The following is an 18,164-nucleotide window of genomic DNA, read 5'->3' on the forward strand; positions in this document are numbered from 1 at the left end:
TTTTGTCTTTTTTTCTTCTTTTTTTTTTTTTGTTGCTTTTTATTTTCTTTCAAGGGGAAGACGCTAGGCTTTGGGTATAGGTTGGGGTTGGAGCATTGGGCTGGAGATGCCATGAGGTGGGTTCATATCCCATACCCCATCCCATGGACCATACACAAGCCAACCTACTTAATTAAATAATTAGTGAGGAGGGCCGCTTTAACAGCACTCAAACAATCACAGATGGGGGTGTTGGGGGTGTTGTGATCTTTGGATTTGTAAAATTCATCTTTTTAAAGGTCACGGACTCAAGGCAGAGCTAAAGCAGCAGTGGAAAGGGAAGAAAACCCCACAGCCTCGCTTTCGGCACCCATCAGTATTAAGAAACCATGGGCTAAAGGTGGTAGCAGAGACCTAAGTGCAGAAGTAGGTGCAGCACACGGCAGAGGAAGGCAGACATGAGAGAGCGCCCATGGATGCTTTGCTGGTGCAGCCTCTTGGACTCTGGATGTGCCTTTCTTTCTGTATGCAACTGACTTCCCCTTACTGATGATTTTCAAAGATGTTGCCAGAATTTGTTAGAATATGTACTTCAAAAAAGGGAAAAAAAACCAACAACAAAAAAAAAAAAACAACAAAAAAAGGAAGTTTTTCAGTTCAGATGACTTCTGAAATGGATTTTAGTCTTTCAGGTTGCAGTAATACAACATTTTATCACTTTTAGTTGATAATTCTCATAGTAGCGTTTAATAAAACCTTATAGAAAATACAGGATGGAGGCTGTTTTAAGAGTAAGAGTCACTCTCTCTATACATTTCAATATCCTGAGTTGGGAAGGACGCATCGAGTCCAACATTTGTCCCACTGGAAGAGCCCATGTGGGTGTTAAACACGTAGCAGGCAAGTTAGCAAAGCTTTTATGGCAAAACAGAATAGGGATCCCATATGGTGATTGCTACGCTGCCTGCTTCTCCTACCATGAATTTAATGTGAGATGCTTTGTAGGAAGAACAGGTTTAATTTATCTGTCAATGTTTCCTGTCTGTGGTTTCTGGGAAGCTTCGCACTGGTAGCACACGGGTGACACAGCTCAAAAGATGCTCCTCTCTTCCATATCAACAGGAACAAAGCCCAGAAGGAGTGAATTCCAGGTGGAGCAGCATTAGGGGTTCCTGTACTTTCTCTATTTTTACCTCTGTTTCCTCTCTCTGATTGACCATGATAGACAGCTAATCTTATCAGGTGTGCCCTTCACTCCACAGCAAAGCCAGCTGATCAAGGAAGCTTAGAAGCGTTATTCGTTAAGCTTTCGTCTGTGGAACATGGTAAAAAAGACTTCCCCTGCACAGGTAGATGCATGGCATGCTCAGCTTCCTCCTCGCGTCTTTCTCACCTCTCCTCCCTACCAGGTTGCCTTGGTTTTAGCATGGCTCACTCTGGGGACCCAGTACTGGTGTGTGTAGGAACAGCTTTATTCTTCCCACGTCCTGCTATCAAGCTCAGAAATCACTACCAAGGGGAGGAGGAGAGGCAGGTCACCTTATGTAGGGCACAAGGGTTGAAGGCATGAGGTTAATCTGTTGGGACACTGGGTTGCTGCCTTGCTTTCTTTCTCAGCATCCTTCCCCCCTCACATTTATTCTACTTTTTAAAACAATTTTGATTTTAAAAAAAGAAAAAGGGGGGCGGTGGGGGTGGAAATAGGAGTTATCCATTCCATCAACATACAGATGGAATGGCAGAGCCAACATTTTGGATGGGAGACCCAACGTTTCAAGGGAGCAGAATAGGAGTTTTCCACTCCCCATCAATGGAATGGATGGGAGTGGAATGGATTCAATCAATTCCATCAGATGGAATGAAAGACCCAACATTTGAGGTGAACCACTTCCAGCGTTAAAAAAGAACAGTCAACTCTTCCTTTAGCTGTGGGTGATCGCAGTTGGAGGGCTTCAGGTGGGTCAGGAAAGGGCTGCACAGCCTGAGGTGTGTGGGGTGTGGTGATGAAGTACCGTTGGTAGAGGAGGTATTGGTCACTATTCCTCACTCATAGCTGTGTCAGGGATGGGTTGGGCACTGGGTTGCCTCCTGGAGCCTTCCTCTTCCCATGGGTGTGCTGGAGCTCCAGAGGGGAGAATCCATGTGCACAGCTCTGTCCTTGTCTGAGTGTTGCTTAATGGGTTGGGGGTGGGATTCTTGTGAATCGTCAGTTCATCATCATCTTCAAACATACAACAACAATAAAAACCCAAGGTGAAAGCAAACAAACAAATAAACCCAACCAACTAACCCAATACAAGTCAAATCAATGACCACTTTTAAAAAGAAACAAAAAACAAAAAAACAAAATCTCCACCCAAACCCAAGTTAAAAGCCCTGAATCATCTCCGAGTGCCCCGGCTCGTTGATTGGCAACTGAGAGTGGTGTCTTTTAACTCTTACCTTTGGGATGAGGACCAGGGTTGTGTGTTCTCTTGGGCTTTGTGTGAGAACTGAGTAACCCAGGTACCTCTGCAGAGTAGATCGCCTTCTCCTCTAGAGACGAGACCCAGGAATAAGGGAGGTGAAGCTGAAGGTATTCCAATTCTTGGTAAGATGGGACCCTACATGAAGAGAAGAAGCCTTAGCTGCCTCTGAAGGATATCCAGTGATGGAGGATTTGTTGTTTCCCCAGGCACATTGCTTTGGAGCTTCACAAACTTTATGTTTACTAGTTGCCTTTTTTCTCCTTTATTTTCCCTCAATATCCATGCTATCATGGATTATTGAATCGTTCTATGATTCTGTGCTGCACCTCAAACCTGTATCTTACTCTTTCCTACTCTGGAGCAGATGGTCAGGTTGTTCTTTGCATCACTTTTGTTGGTTTTATAGGCTGTTTTGTGTATGGAAAACAAGTTCTCCCATGTTTTTAGGCTGTGTATGGAGGCCAAGGTTTTCCTGGTGCTGTTTGAGTTTCTCTGTGCTGCCATTTTGTTTCTTGGAGATCCTCTTACAATGGAGTTCCATGCTTAAGTTTAAATGTGCACTCTGGTTGTTTTTGTGCTGAGCAGACAGTTTGTACCCATTTCCCCTCTGCTAAGTAGGAAGACTGAAGCCAAAGGTCTGTGGATGAGCTGGAGGTCAACAGTCAAAGAACTAAAATGGAAGTTTTCATTCCTTTCAACACTGTTGGCCTGAGCTCTGTAAGGCTTTCAGAGCTCTGCCATTGGTCAGGTAGATTTGTGAGGCCTCTCACAGTATTCAAATGAGTGTTTGGAAACAGCAACTTTCAGCGTTTATCCCTTTGGTGTCTGAGAGAACAGAGAAAGTTGTACCAACTTAACACATCCACTGCATGGCATCTGCTTCATCTCCTCAGTGCTGAGGATGCTTCTGGTGCCAGTAGATCCCCCAAGAGCAGCATTGGGTGCAACTGACAATGGCTTTTGTCTTTTGCTGATCAGAAGTGGGCTTTAGATCCCGTGTTGGAAGAAGACATACAACACTGTGTTGAGATCTTGTCTTTTGGTGAGGTTATGTTGCCTAAGTTTGAAAATAACTTGATGATGTTGGGCTGTCAGGGTCTCCAAGTTGAACGCTGATGTTTTGCCCCATAAAAGAAATCCAAAGGGCAATTTGTCAGCGCGTTGCATTTCAGTGCTGTGTCAGATTCCATGTCCCAAGTGCTGGAATCAAACCATAGTTTCTCAGTTTGCCTTTTGCTCCCTCACAACCCTGAGGCTGCTTCCAGGATGCTGCAGGAGATCAGCTCAGTTCAAGTTGATGCTGGCAAGGAAGATGATTCTGCACTTTGTGAAGGAAGAGGAGGTGGTTTCCTTTCCCAAGTGCAGGTTCAGCATGGTGGCAGTAGTCAAGAATGGGGCTGGTTCTTCTCTCTCAACAATCCAAAACTTCACTCGTGTGCTCTGTTTGAGCTCCAGGCAGAAAATGCTGCATGAGGTCGTGCTGTTTGTGCTCCCCATGGTGCAGAAGGATGCTCCAAAGCATCCATCAGAAGAGCCCATCTCTGGGAAGATAATATTGGACATTTAGCTTTGAGTGTTTGAGAGGTGCCCCGAGAACACACGTTCTTCGGTTTCTTCCACTCATTCTGCATGTTTGAGTATTGATCTGTGTGGTGGTCCAGCCCATCTGGTTGGCAGTGCCTTCCTTCTGCACTTGGTGTGATCTCAAAGAGGCACAAGAATGAGCAGAAACTGACTTTGGTGTCCCCATTCCCTGAATACCGGCTATCCTGGATGGTCAGTCATCTCAACCTCCTACTCTTCTCCCCCAAAGCCCCTTGAATGGTGGTTTAATGCAACCTCTTGCAATTTAGGATCAAAATGGTTGTTCTTATGCTGCTTGATCCCCTCTCCACGTCAGGTAAGGTGTCTGTATCAGCCACTGCATGATATTTGGCCTCAGAATTCTATGTCCAGAGCCTAACTCTCCCCCTTCTGCAAACCATAACCTCTTCTCTGCTGAACAAAGTGCAAAATCCTTGTCCTGGCAGGCTGCAGGTAAGCAAAAGCGTGACCTGGGTGCTATCCAGAGCATCCTGCTGCGGGTAGAGATGCGCATCATCACTTCTGCCAAGTGGTGGTAGGAGATCCCAAATGGGCAGCTCCAGCCCAGCTGTGTTGTCTCACTGCTCTGTGCGTTATCCATCACCTCTGCTGGCTCCTGTCCACAGGTAGGAGCAGCTCTGGGCTGCTGCGAGCCCAATTCCATCTCTCCATTGGGGCTTTAACACCCCAGTACGACTCAACTTTTTTGGAAGATATGCGTTATATGAAGGTGTTATATATATAAATATATATATATTTGTAGTTTTATTTTGTCTAATGGATTTCCTGTTTTTAATACAATTGAAAGGGTCTGAAATCCATGCTTTAGATTAACATATGCCAGCTAGATTAGGGCTAATCAGGGTGCAGGTCTGAGCAGATGCAGCACAGGGCCAATCCTAGACCTGATTACAGCATCTCAGTGGTTTAATCGCCTCTCTCCCAAGGGCGATCATCTCTGCTTTAATACACAGCAGACTTTCCAGCCCTCACCCTCTCCTCCTTTGGTTTGTCACTACTCCTGCCAGGAAGGCCACTGCGTCAGATGCTGAGACGATTTAGCTTAATGCCATGCAGAAAGGGAGCTGTGCATCGCCGTCTCTCACGGAGACCTCCCCGCTCTTACCCGCAGTGTATCCAAGTTGTAGTTAGCCTTGGTCAAACCTGGGCTGTCACAGGCTTGTCTTCCCCAAACAAAACCCACCTTTGGTTTTCCCATCTTGCCTTATGTTGGTAATGCCTGTCTTTTGCAACGGTCCAATTATGGCCAACTTAGGGAGGGATCATATTTTTAATGCTGGGTGCTCAGTGTTGTTGGTGACCCTCATTGGGTTGGCCATGGGGAGTAGAGTCATCCCAAAGAGCTCCATCTCATCATCATTTTTTGTTATGCCTGTCATTAACGATGGCCCTATTATGGCCAACCCATGTTTAAACATCACGGAGGGATCAGCTTTTTAACATTGCTTTATGGTGACCCTTGTTTTGGGTTGGCTGTGGGGAGTAGACTCATCTTTGGTGAATTCCTTTGGGTCAACAGCCTGAATCACCCGAAAGGCTTAGTTGGGTCATTGGTCTGGAGCAGGGATTTTGAGTGCATCCCAGGCCACATCTCCCACTCTGTGCCAGAACCTGCTTAAACAGAACTGTGCTGAATGTCTCGAGGATCTTACTGGGGGTTGTCTTTGAGAGAGCTGAGCATGAGCTCTTGTTTCAATGCTTTGTAGCCTAAATCTCTATTAGAAAGCACCTCAGGAGCTTTGTGTTTCATCAGTTGTAGCTGTTGATGTTGTGCCATACATAAGGAAGGTGACTCCTCGTGTGGCTGTGAGCTGCATGAAAGTGTAGATCACCCTTTGGAGATGGGGCAGCCCTTTGGCTGAGGCATTGCAGAACGTCCCTATCTGTAGAGTGCCATGAGATCCCGAGAGCTGAGCTTGGCCGAGGTCACCCACCTGGGCAGAACGATTAACTCCTAAGCTTTCCTGTCTGTGCATCGAGTTATCTGGGGACACCGAGCTGCACTCTGCTGCCTCTTGTTATTAAATGAGTGCCCTTGGCAGGACAGAGGCCCCTGCCTGCTGCAGAAAACTGAACCAAAAGGGATCCTGCTGCCATTTTGGGAAAGCCTGGTCTGATCTCTTTGGATTTTAAGAGTTGTGCCCTCCTGTGCTGCCAGGGAGTTGGAGTTTCAATGCAAGGTTTTCCTTCTTGCAGTTTTTCTTTCTACCTCTGAGCATCTTCTCATCTCACAGAGTGTGATGGGGTTGATTATGGGGCTTCTCTAATGTGTTTATAAGGGCTGAGCTCCATTAAGTCTGAATAATTACACGAGTGTGATGGTGTGGGTGTGATGCCATCTGTATGTCATGGGGTGGGAGATTGTCTTTTACCCTGTCATTTTCTTCCTTGCAACCATCATCTTGTCCCCCAGCAACCATCTTCCTTCTCCCTCTACCCCCAGCCATCTTCCTTTGCTCCTACCCACCATCATCTTTGTTTCCCCTTTCCCACCATCATCTTCTGGAGGTTGGTGGCCGTGTCTGTGGCAGGAGGGTTGGAACTTGATCATCTTTGGGATTCCTTCCAACCCAAGCCATTCTATGATGATTCTTCCTTTCTCCTGCCCATCTCCTCTCCTACCCATTGCCTTCTTTGCTTCTTGACTTTCCCCAAGAACCAAAGGACCTTGAAACCTCCAACACGACCCCCAAAACCTTTTGTGGCCCACACCACCGCACCAACCCCCTTCCTTGGCAGAACAACGCTCCATCATCCCTCTCACCACCCATTTCTCCTTTGTGTCTCCTCAGGCCTCGTGCAGATCCCCGTCAGCATGTACCAGACCGTGGTCACCAGCCTGGCGCAGGGCAATGGCCCCGTGCAGGTGGCAATGGCACCGGTCACCACACGGATAGCGGACAGTGCCGTCACCGTGGACGGGCAGGCAGTGGAAGTGGTAACTTTGGAACAGTGACCGTAACCCACAGCAGGAGGATCATGATGATTTATTTTTCTTTTTATCTTTTTTTTTTTTTTGGTGGTTTTTTTTTTTTTTTTTTTTTTTTTTTTTTTTTTTGCCTCTTTATGCAAATAAATTTTTTTAACGCCTATCCAGAGATGCAATCAGGTGGCATTTGAGTCTCTCTCCGCTTCGGAAGCAAAAGAGTTTTGTTGATCATTTTTAAGGAATGATAACGAAGGACGGTTGTGTGTGTATGTGTGTGTGAAGCCCCGGAGCTGCGCCGAGAGGGATCACAGAATCACAGAATTATCAAGGTTGGAAAAGACCTAGAAGATCAACTAGTCCAACCATTACCATTACCATTACATGTATGTGGGGACTTGGGGACAATATGACCAGCACATGCCCCGATCCTTTGCCAAAGAGCCACAACCCCACCGCCAATGACTCCAATTCAACCCTTCTGGGGGACCCCTCTGGAGCCACGTGCCAGCTCTGTTCCTTCAGCATCTCCTACAGCACATCCCCATTGCTGCCACTCAACTCAACCCAACCCACGTCACCCAACGTCTCCCAAAGGAGGGGACAGCCCATGGGGGCATTTTGGAGACAGATCCTCCAGGACTTTCCAAAGGGACAAAAGCACCCCGGAAGCCCCCCACGGTGCGTGCTGGTTGTGCGTGGTGTATTTAATATAATTTTTTTAATTATTATTATTTTCAAGTGGCCATTAACAAAGTTCTCCACGTCTTTGCTCCGCCTTCCAGGAAGTTTTCAGATTCTTGTATTTACTTGTTTTATAAGGAAAATATCAAATGCTCTTTGTATACACTTCTTCTGTACTTTAAACAAGGGGAGGGAGATATTTCCATAGAAACAGCCCTGGTTTCTCCGGTTTGTTATTATTATTATTTTTTTTTAATTATTATTTTTTATCGTCGTTGTGAAGATGTTGGTGGCTTCCGAGTCCGTGTTCCTTGGGCGGTGCGATGACATTCTTTTAGTCCCAGCGGTCCCCTTTGCCCTCCCCTCAAAGAGACAAAACCAGGCAAGTAGCAGAGCATGGACCCCTATTGTTTTCCCAGTGTCTATTCAATAAATTGTTACAAATGTGTCTACCCATGTTTCTTACTCCTCTTTTGGGGCATTTTTGAGGGTTTTGGGGTAACTTGCCATCTCCCCCCAGGCACTCAGAAGGGGTCCCTGATGTGGTTTTGGGTTTGGGGGTGGTTTTGGGTTGAAGTGCTTCCTTTTTGCTATTTACGCTTCATCCTTTGGGTGCTTCCATCAGCACCACGGTGAGCGGCACCCCAAGAGCAACCATTGGGGTCAACTCCTCAACCATGCCATGGTGGGATCAAGGCCACCTCATCCCTGCCGTACCCCCATTATCCCAATCGTTGTTTGAGCATCCCAAGGAGGAGCCAGACAGCAGCACTGAGGTTCAGCAGCTTTATTTGAGCATGGGGGGCAGGACCATTGGATCCAATGTGATCTTGTAGGATCAGAGCTCAGTTCTTGCAGCCTGAAGACAAAGAGTGGAGGATGGATGGAACGACAGGTGGAAGGAAAGGAAGATGAGGCATGGGAAGTGATCCTAAAGTCAATCTCAAAGCAACCCAAAGATCCCAGCCCTGCTCTACGGCAAGAGGGTTGGCCCCCTCCAGGCTGGGGTTCCCCAATGGGCTCATGGCGGGGGCTCAGTCTGGCAGACGTTGCCCCCAGCCTTTAATCTGTTCTAATCAGGCTTTAATAAGCAGGTCGGGGCCTCCTGCTGGGGCAGCTCACCCAGCACACGGCACTTTTATTCCCTTCCCAGCCCGAGCTTGGGGAGGGTCCCTGGGTTTTAAGAAGTGCTGAATTTTAGAGTTTCTTTCTCACCCTTGGTGGCCCACAGTGTGACCCAGCTGGGTTTGCTGCCTTTAGTTTTAGCCCCAGTGCTGCACTGTGCACAGCAACCCCAAAACACAGGATTGGACCCCAAAAATTCTGCTGTCTCTGGGAATGGACATAATAATGGGGGTCCCTGGGGTGATGCCCACTGGTGTCTGGGTGTCGGGGGATCCCAAATGCCTTTGGGTGATTGCTGGGGGTGGGGACTGCGGGGATGGGTGGGGCTTTTGTTGGGGTGTGGCTTGTTGGAAGGTGGGGCTGGAGAGGATACTCCACCTCTGATCCCCTGGAGGGAAATGTTAGAGCTCAGCCTTGGGGGACATGGATGGGCAGACAGATGGATGGCTTGAATGGACAAGATGGACAGGGTCAATGGCTTGATGGATGGATGGATGGAGGGATGGATGGATGGATGGATGGATGGATGGATGGATGGATGGATGGATGGATGGATGGACGGACGGACATATGGACTGATGCAGGGCTCAATAGCTGTTGGGATGGATGGATGGATGAACTGGTAGATAGACTGACAGTGATAGAGGGACCAATGACTTGATGGATGGACAGACAGATAGGCAAAAAGACTTGTAGAGGGTTCAAAGACTGGATGGATGGATAGACAGATGGACAGACCAGCAGATGGAGCAGCGGTTGGAATGATGGATAAATGGCTGGACAGATGTACAGACTGGTAGATGGAGCAATAGCCGGCTATGGCTGGATGGAAGGATGGATGGATGGATGGATGGATGGATGGATGGATGGATGGATGGATGGATGGACGGACTGGGGACACATGGATGGATAGGCAGGTAGATGCATGGCTCAGTGACTGGATAGACAGACAAGACGATGGGTGGGTGTCTATACAGATGATGGCTGAGTGGATGGATGGATGGATGGAAGGACAGACAGACTGATATGTGGCTGGACAGATGGATGATGGAACTGACAAGCAAACAGACAGACAGACAGACAGATAGATTGTACCCCCTCCCCACATCCCCACCTGCCCCACTAGGCAATGTGGACCCCCCATCCATCTCCATGCTTCCTTCCGTTCATCCCTCCCCCGGCACAGTGAGGAGGTTGGGAGCGTGCAGCCTTCACTCTAATCCCACATGATCCAATCTCTGCAGGCTTATGGCCGAAAGCTCCGTAATCACCCGGCGCTGCCCTACATACCCCCACCAACCCCCATCCAAACCCATCCAGGAGCAAGGAACCCCCCCTCCCCATCCCAATGTGCAAACCCCACCCTGCACCATCCCTCCCCAAAATGCTGTCATCGTCCCTTCTGCACTTGGGAACAGACAGGGACATATGGCAGTGGGGACACGTGGCAGCGTCACCCATGCCTCCGTTTCCCACCCACCCCATAAGCTGGCACTGGCAAGATGTGGGGCAGGAGCCACCTAATCCACCCCCCCCCACACCCCTTTCCTCCCCCTCCCCATGTCGCAGGGACGGATCAGCACTTAATGCCTGGAGTCAAGTGGGGACACAAGGCCAAGATGCTCCAATGACCGCTTTCCAGCAGGACCCTCCCCTCTATGAGGACATTTCCATGGTTAACCCCCAGACCATCCAAAAAATAGCACATCTGGAACCCAAACCCACTGTCCCCATGGCTGTGTGCCTCCTAAAAATCCATATTTGGAAAGAGCAAATGGAGCAGGATGCTGTAACAACCCCCTCCCTGTAGCCATGGGTGCTGGGGGGAGCAGGGGAGATGTGTCCGTGGCTGTTCCCGAGGCTGTAGTTGGCAAGTCTAGAACCACCGGATCCTGCGAGCGCACCAGTGTGAGTTCTACCATTGCCAAAAGCAGCCAGGACGGGAAGAAGGCATTGATGGGCTTGGGAAGCTGCAAAGAAAAACCCAAACCCAACCCCAAACCAAAAATTAAAACTGAAATATATATATAAAAAAGGAAAATCTCCCCATTCTGCCCCCCCAGAAAATCCCTCCTGGGACTGAATATCATCCCAAAGCTGCTTCACAGATGCTCCATGTGCTGAAAACCCCATACCATCATCATTCAGGTGTACACAATACCCCCCAGAAAGGACCCCATTGAACTGACTTCTCCCCTCCTTGTATAAGGACTCCAGGGTGACAGCACCACCATTTTGGTCTTCCATGTCTACAAGGCTTTTCCTGACCCTTACCACCCTAAACCCACCCTGGAGCCATCCATCCATCCATCACTAAATCCATATATCCATCACCAAATCCACCCATCCCAAATCCATCTATCCCAAAATCTATCCATCCATCCCAAATCCATCCATCCCAAAATCCATTCATCTCCATCCATCCCAAACCCATCTCTCCATCACCAAATCTGCCCATCCATTGCCAAATCCATCCATCCATCCCCAGTTCCTCTCATCCATCCATCACCAAGTCTATCCATCCCAAATCCATCCCTCCATCCCTCCCTCCATCCATCCATCCATCCATCCATCCATCCATCCATCCATCCATCCATCCATCCATCCATCACTGAATCCATCAATCCATCTCCAGACCCGTCCTTTGCCAAACCCATCTCTCCATCACCAAATCCATCCATCCATCCATCCATTGGGGTGGTTCAACGGGAAAATGGCAAAGAATAAGGCATCCCCTCCCATCCCTTGGTGCTCTCTCCGCCTTCTCCCATATTGGCACTACACATAATTGCTCAAAACACATAAAGCAAAGCAAAAATGTGCTAGTGCCAAAGCGGGCCGGGCGGCGCGGCGGCCCCACGGGGCTCGCGGGTCTTTCTCTGCTCTGTTTATGGCCCTATGGTAATTCACTGACCGCGGGGTTGCACAGTGAATTCTACCAGTGCCATACACAGAACAGGAGTAGCGAGCTCGTACCCTCCCATTTCCACCTGGTTTTACCCCAAAACTCCTCCCCAATCAGTGCTCCAGGAATGGTGAGCCTGGTGCCGTGAAGTCCCAATATCTGCAAACACCCTACAAGGATGCAAAAATCCTAAAAGTTTACAAAGACTCCACAAGGTTGCAAAGACCCTAAAAGTTTGCAAAGTGCCCTTAAATGTTGCAAAGCGCTCTACAAGCTTACAAAGGCCCTATAAGATTGCAAAGGCCCTACATGGTTGCAAATGGCACTTACAAGCTTGCAAAGCAGCCCACAAAGTTGCAAAGACCCTACAAGGTTGCAAAGCACCCTGAAAGGTTGCAAAGACCCCATAATGTTGCATAGTCTCCCCTAAGTGGCCCTAAAATGCCCTAAAATTCTTGTAAGCTGTAAGGATGGTTGCAAATACCCTAAAAGGCTGCAAACATCCTAAAAGGTTGCAAAGCATCCCACTGGGTCAAACATCACCCAAAAGTTGCAAATCCTCCCTCACAGATAGTGGCCAACATCCCTAAAATCATTGCAAATCCCCCCAAAAATGGTTCTACCCCCCCCCTCCTCCAGATGGCCGCGTTGCTGTCCCTGTGGGGCTGTGCCAAGCAGTGGCGGTGGAGGAGTAGGAGGGCACAAAGTCCCCTTTGTGTTGCTGAGCTGAGAGGTAATGGGGGTGCACCACGTGCCGGCCTTGAATTTTGGGGCAGAAAGAGGTGAATCGGTCATTTTGGCTCACCTTGAGCACAGAGCGGGGTTGGACAGTGGGGATAGGGATGGACACTGGGGACACTGGTCCTCCCCCAATGGGGACAATCTCTTCAGTGTGACATCGACCACGACAACTTCACCTTCATTCCAACCCTATATCCTGACAACTTGTCCCTATTGGGCATCATTGACCCCACTGGGTTCCATCATCCCCATTGGAAATCATTGTCCCCCATTAGGCACAACTGTCCCCCGTGGGTGCCACCGTCCCTCATTTGGTGCCATAATGCCATGGCGCTGGCAGACATAGGGGTGCCCCCATTGTCCCCATCCCTGTCCCCATCCCCGTCTCCATCCCTCCGCCCCGGCCCCCCCGGCTCTGCAGAGCGATGACGTTGGGCGATGCCGCATTGCGGATGTGCAGAGCTCACCCTCCCCTGGGCCCCCCCCACAGCCCCGCTCCCCACAGCGCCCTCCAAGGGCTCTGCCCTAAGGCCCCACATCTTTGCTATGGGGACATTGGGATCCTACAGTCCCTAAGACACATTTAGGGTGGATTCTACCCTCAGAACAATTCTTCCCGAGCCCCAAATGGTGATGGCACCAAATGGTGTCCAGACAAGGCTGTCACTCTATGGGAACGGGGACTGAGGTGGTCAGGGGGTGTCATGGTCCTCAGTGGGGTGAGGGGGAGAGTAAAGGACCCCTTCTGTGGGGCGATGGGACCCCACTCTATGGGTATGGGCTGTGTGGGGATGGGGGAGTCCGGGTGGGGATGGGAACATATATGGAGGTGAGGACAGAAAGATAATAGGGATGGAGATGGATATCAGGATGGCTATGGAGATGGATATAGGGATGGGATGGGGATGGGGATAGAGAATAGGGATGGGGATGGAGGTGGAGGTGAGGACAGAAAGGGAACAGAGATGAAGACGGATATGGGGATGGAAATGGAGGTAATGGGGATAAGGATGGGAATTAAGACGATGCGGATGGAAATAGAGAAAATGGGGTGGGGATGGAGGTGGGGATGGAGATGGAGATGGGGATAGATGGAGATGGGAGCAGGAATGGAGATGAGGACAGGAATGGGGATGGGAATAAGAATGGAGATGGGAATGGAGATGAGAATGGGGCTGAAAACAGAGAAGGGCTTCAGGATGGGGTTGGGAAATGGGGATGGGGATGGGGTTGGGGATGGAGAGAGGGATGCAGATGGAAATAGCAATGGGGACGGGGATGGAAATAGGGACGGGGAATGGAATAGGGCTGGGGTTGAGGCTGGGGAATGGGGATGGACAAGGGATGGGGGTGGGAAAGGATGTGGGGATGAGAACAACGCAGCCCCATTTTGTAGCATCTCAGTGCCGCAGTGCTGGTGCCCCCCCCCCAGGAACCCGCCACCCCCAAAACAGTCCCAAGGTGGGAGCAGGACCCCAACTTCCGTTGTCCCCACACTGCAATGGAGATGCACTGAGGACGGGGGCCCCTCTGTGCGTCCCTCTGGGGCTGGTTGGGGGGCAGAGACCTGGGAGGGGCACAGTGCACCTCCCATGCAGTGAGGATGAAGACAGTGGGAAAAGGGCTGAGATTTCGTTGGATTTTGCCATTGGGTTGGGGCTGCCAGAAGGAAACCCCCACCCGGGGTAAAGTGATGCACTGGATTGGGGTGGAGGGGGCACCTCTGTACCCTAAAGGACCCACTCAGGGTCAATGGGGGGCTGTAGCTTGGGGCTGCATTGCGCTTTCGTTATCGCCCTTTTGGCCCTATAATGATGGCCCCGAGGAGGGAATTTTGGGGCTTTTTGAACTGGGAGGTGGGAGATCAATGAAAGGGGGGCTCTGAGGAGTGGGGAGAGGTTGGGGGGGCTCATTGTAAAGAGAAGGGTCATTATAAGGAGGGAGGAGGGAGACAACGTCGAGGAAAACAGGAGGTAGGAAACGCAGCCCTAAGGATGAATTCTGTCGGGGGGGGGAGTCCTAAATCCTACCGGGGGCTTTTAAATCCTAAGGGGCGGGTGGGGAGGGGGCGTCCTAAGCTCTGTATAGGGGAGGGGGAGCTGATTTCAAAGGGAAAAGACTTCGTGGGGAGTCACGTCGAGGAAAAAGTGGGGTGGGAAATGCAGCCCCAAAGATGGATCCTGCGGGAGGATCCCTATGTGGGGGGGCCTAAACCCTATGGGAAAATCCAAAGGGGTCACCCATAGCTTTCAATCCCCCCCCCCCCCCCCTCCGCCTCAAGACTTACCTCAGCTCCGAGCGCTGCCGTCGGAGGTCCCTTCAGAGGGAGTTTTGAGGGGATCGTGAGATAAAGAGACCCTCACCCCCCTCAAACCCCACGTTATCAAACGGGGGGTCCCCCCACCTCCCTCCTCTCCGCCGTTTGCCCCAATAATGCGGAGGAGCGGCGGTGGCGGCCGCCCTTAGCCCGGCCCCGGGGGGACCCCCCCCGCAGCGGCTGCAATTGGCCCAGGTGGCCCCGGAAGGTGGAGCCGTACCCGGGGGGGAGGATGAACAGAGGGAGGGCTATGGGGTGTGTGTGTGTGGGGGGGCCGGGCTCACCTTGGGCCGCCCCCCCCCTATAAGGAGCCGCCTCTCATTTACCCCCAAATCCCCAACAGCGGAGCCGCTCCTGTAACCCCAACCTTATGTAAAAAGGGGGTTCCGGAACCCCAAAGTCTAAAGAACCGAAGGGAAAAGTGCCCCTCCCCGGAAAATAAAAGGGGAAAGTAGGGACTGAAAAGGGAGGGGGGATGAGGGGGATGTAGGGCGGCCGCCCATCCCCGTGGCCTCGGGTCTGTGCATGGAGGAAGAGGATGGAGGAGGTTGCGGCCCCGCTGCTCTCGTCCCCCCCCTGTGGAAGGATATTTATAAGCGGTTCCGACCCCCCATGGCCGCCTCGACCCCCCCGGGGCCGCCCCGATCCCCCCCCCCCGGGGCCGTCCGGCGGCTGTCGGACATCGGACACCGGCGGAGAAGAACTGAACGGGGCCGCACCTGAACCGCCGCTGATCCGATTTCGGAGCGCTGAGAGCTGCGGGGTGGGAGGGGGGGGTCGGGGGGGTGGATGGAAAGTGATCCCAACCCCATAGGGCAGAGCCCGCAGCTGCCGTGCGCAGGGGGTGGGAGGGGTGAGCTCCCCTCCATGGGAAAGGGACCCCAAAAGGTAAGAAATGGGATCCCTGAAGTACGGGGAAAAGACCCGAAAATATAGAAAAGGGGGCCTAAAAACGTAGGAGGGGGACTGAGAACCTAAAAAAGTGGCAGGAAAATATAGAAACGGGTGCGAAAATATAGAAAAGGGACCCGAAAATATAGGAAAGTGGTCTCAAAATAGGGAAAAATGACCCGTAATTGTAGGAAAAGAGACATAAAATGTAGAAAGGAGACCAGAAAATGCGGAAAAGGGATCTGAAAATGTACAAAAAGTGACTCCTCGGTGCCATAAAAAGGGTCCCAAATGTATGAAAAGGGACCCCAAATTGTAGGGAACCCCCCAAATGGGTTTGGATAGCGGTGAAGTGTGGCTGGAATGCAGAGAATTGCATCGAAATGTGGATGGATGAACCAAAACGAACAGAAATTGACCCCAAAGTTGCAGGAACAGCCCTAAATAAATATGGATTTCCTGAAAATAGACAGAAATATCCCAAAAATAGAGGCAAAAATCCCCCAAACAGGTGAAAATTCACTCAAAAAACCCACAAATGTCCCCAAAACAGATAAACGTCCCTAAAACAGACATGAACATCCCCCCAAAAAAGACCTGAATGCCCCTAAATTAGATACAAGCACCCCCAAAACTGACCCCCCCCCCAAATCAGAGGCAAATGCCCCCAGAACAGGCATAGCAGTTCCCAAAATGGACCCAACTACCCCCAAAACTGACGTTAACATTCACAAAATAGATTCCCTAAACTGAGATAAATGACCCCAAAACAAACACAAACACCCCCAAAACAGACACAACTCCTCCCCAAAACAGAGGCAAATGACCCCAAAACAGACACGAACGTCCCCAAAACCGATACAAACACCCCCAAAATAGGCAGAAATGCCCTCCAAATGAACACGAGTGCTGCTGAAACAGACACAAACAACCCAATAATGCACACAGAAAACCCCCAAAAACACACATAACACCCCAAAACTGTACACGTGTGTCCCCAGAGTGTATGTGAACAGCCCCAAAACACAAATGAATCCCATTTCCCCCCCAAAATACCCTCATATGCAACGCAGCCCAACCAGATATAACTATAAAAGCTGAAAAATGCACAGGAGGGATATGAGGTTTTAAGATCAAAATATATATGGGGGACTTTTTTATTCATAAATATGCACATGGGACTCTTAATGGAGGTGTATGGGGGGTGGGGGGGTCATGGTACACCCCCGAATTGAGCTGCCTCCGCATGCGCTGGGCTCAGTGCTCCAAACCAGCTCAACCAGTTTGGGGCCATGGAGTGGGATTGGGATCGGGTTGCTGTGGGTCATGGCGGGCGGATGTGTGCTGGACATGGGGATGGAGGTGGGAGCAGTGGGTTGGTTCTTCCTTGGTTTGGGGGAATGAGCCACCCCAACCAGCTGTGGTTGTGAGGAGCAGCCCCCCTACAAGTGGGGCAACGCTGGGAGATGGGATGGGGTCAGGTGCTGCTGGATGTGGCACCCCAAAATGGTCCCCAAGAGCCCACGGTGGTCACTAAGGAAAGAGGTTCCTTGGATGGACCCCAAGACCTGAAATGGTCCTAAAGAGGATAGTGTGGTCACCAAAACATGGGTTGGACCCCAAAAACTGGTTTGGTCCCTAAGACCTGGGTTGTTCCTCAAGGGTTTGGATTGGTTCCCAAGACCTGGGTTGGTTTCCTAAGACCTGGGATGGTTCCCAAGAGCCTGGGCTGCTCCCCAGGACCTGGGTTGGTCCCAAGGAATCCAGGATGGCCCCCAGAAAGGGATGTGCCAAGGGTGACCTGGGATGGTGTCCAAGGAAGGAGGTATCTTGGATGGTCCCCAAGGGCCTGGTATGGTCTCCAAGACCTGAAATGGTCCCTAAGAGCCTGAAATGGTCTTCAAGAACCTTGGGTAGTCCCCAAGAACTGGGATGGTCCCCAAGAGCCTGGAGCAGTCCCCGGGATCCCAGGATGGCACCCAAGGAGGGAAGTACCGATGGATGGTCCCCAGGAGCTTGGTGTAGTCCCCAAGACCTGGGATAGTTCCCTCAGACCCAAGATGGTCCCTGAGCAGAGGGGCACAATGGATGGTCCCCAAGAGGTCGAGATGAACCCCAAGCAGGGAAGCATCATGTGGTGGTCCTTGAGAGCTGAGATGGTTCCCCAAGACCTGGAATGATCCCCAGGATATGACAGCGTGATGCAAAGGGCACGTAAGGATGTCCAGGCTTCAAAACCACCCACAAAGGGGACTTATTCCATCCCAAACGTGATGTGGGACCCCTCGGTGCTGGGCTGGGTGCTATTCGTATTTTGACTCCATCAGGGCCTGCCTGAAGTTTCTTGGAGGCCTCAACCTGGTGTAAACCGAGCGGAGCAAATGGCCTTCTTTAAAAATTTACAGTGTCTCATTTTGTTCCTAACCCGAATATGTAATGTGCACGGAGCCGGGGGCCGGGCAGGGCCACCCCATTGGCGCTGGGATGATTGGGGAAGGAGCTCAGCCAGGGCTGTGTTTGTTT

General features: G+C 50.7%; 1 protein-coding gene across 6 annotated transcripts in view; it reads left to right on the plus strand.

The window, feature by feature from the left end:
• The window catches only part of NRF1 (nuclear respiratory factor 1), a 45,065-nt gene extending 36,951 nt beyond the window's left edge, over positions 1-8,114 (plus strand). For 2 of the 6 annotated variants that reach the window (XM_015856007.1, XM_015855926.2), the window contains exon 11: positions 6,845-8,114. In XM_015856007.1, the coding sequence (XP_015711493.1) occupies positions 6,845-7,008 (164 nt within the window). In that variant the 3' untranslated portion in view covers positions 7,009-8,114. Of the gene's footprint in view, positions 1-278; positions 1,444-6,844 lie in introns of those variants that run through there. The other 4 variants (XM_032447717.1, XM_032447732.1, XM_015855854.2 and 1 more) reach the window with 3 other exon arrangements.
• The last annotated feature ends 10,050 nt before the right edge of the window (positions 8,115-18,164 follow it).

The sequence above is a fragment of the Coturnix japonica genome, chromosome 1 (genome assembly GCF_001577835.2).
Source record: "Coturnix japonica isolate 7356 chromosome 1, Coturnix japonica 2.1, whole genome shotgun sequence".
Lineage (NCBI taxonomy): Eukaryota > Metazoa > Chordata > Aves > Galliformes > Phasianidae > Coturnix > Coturnix japonica.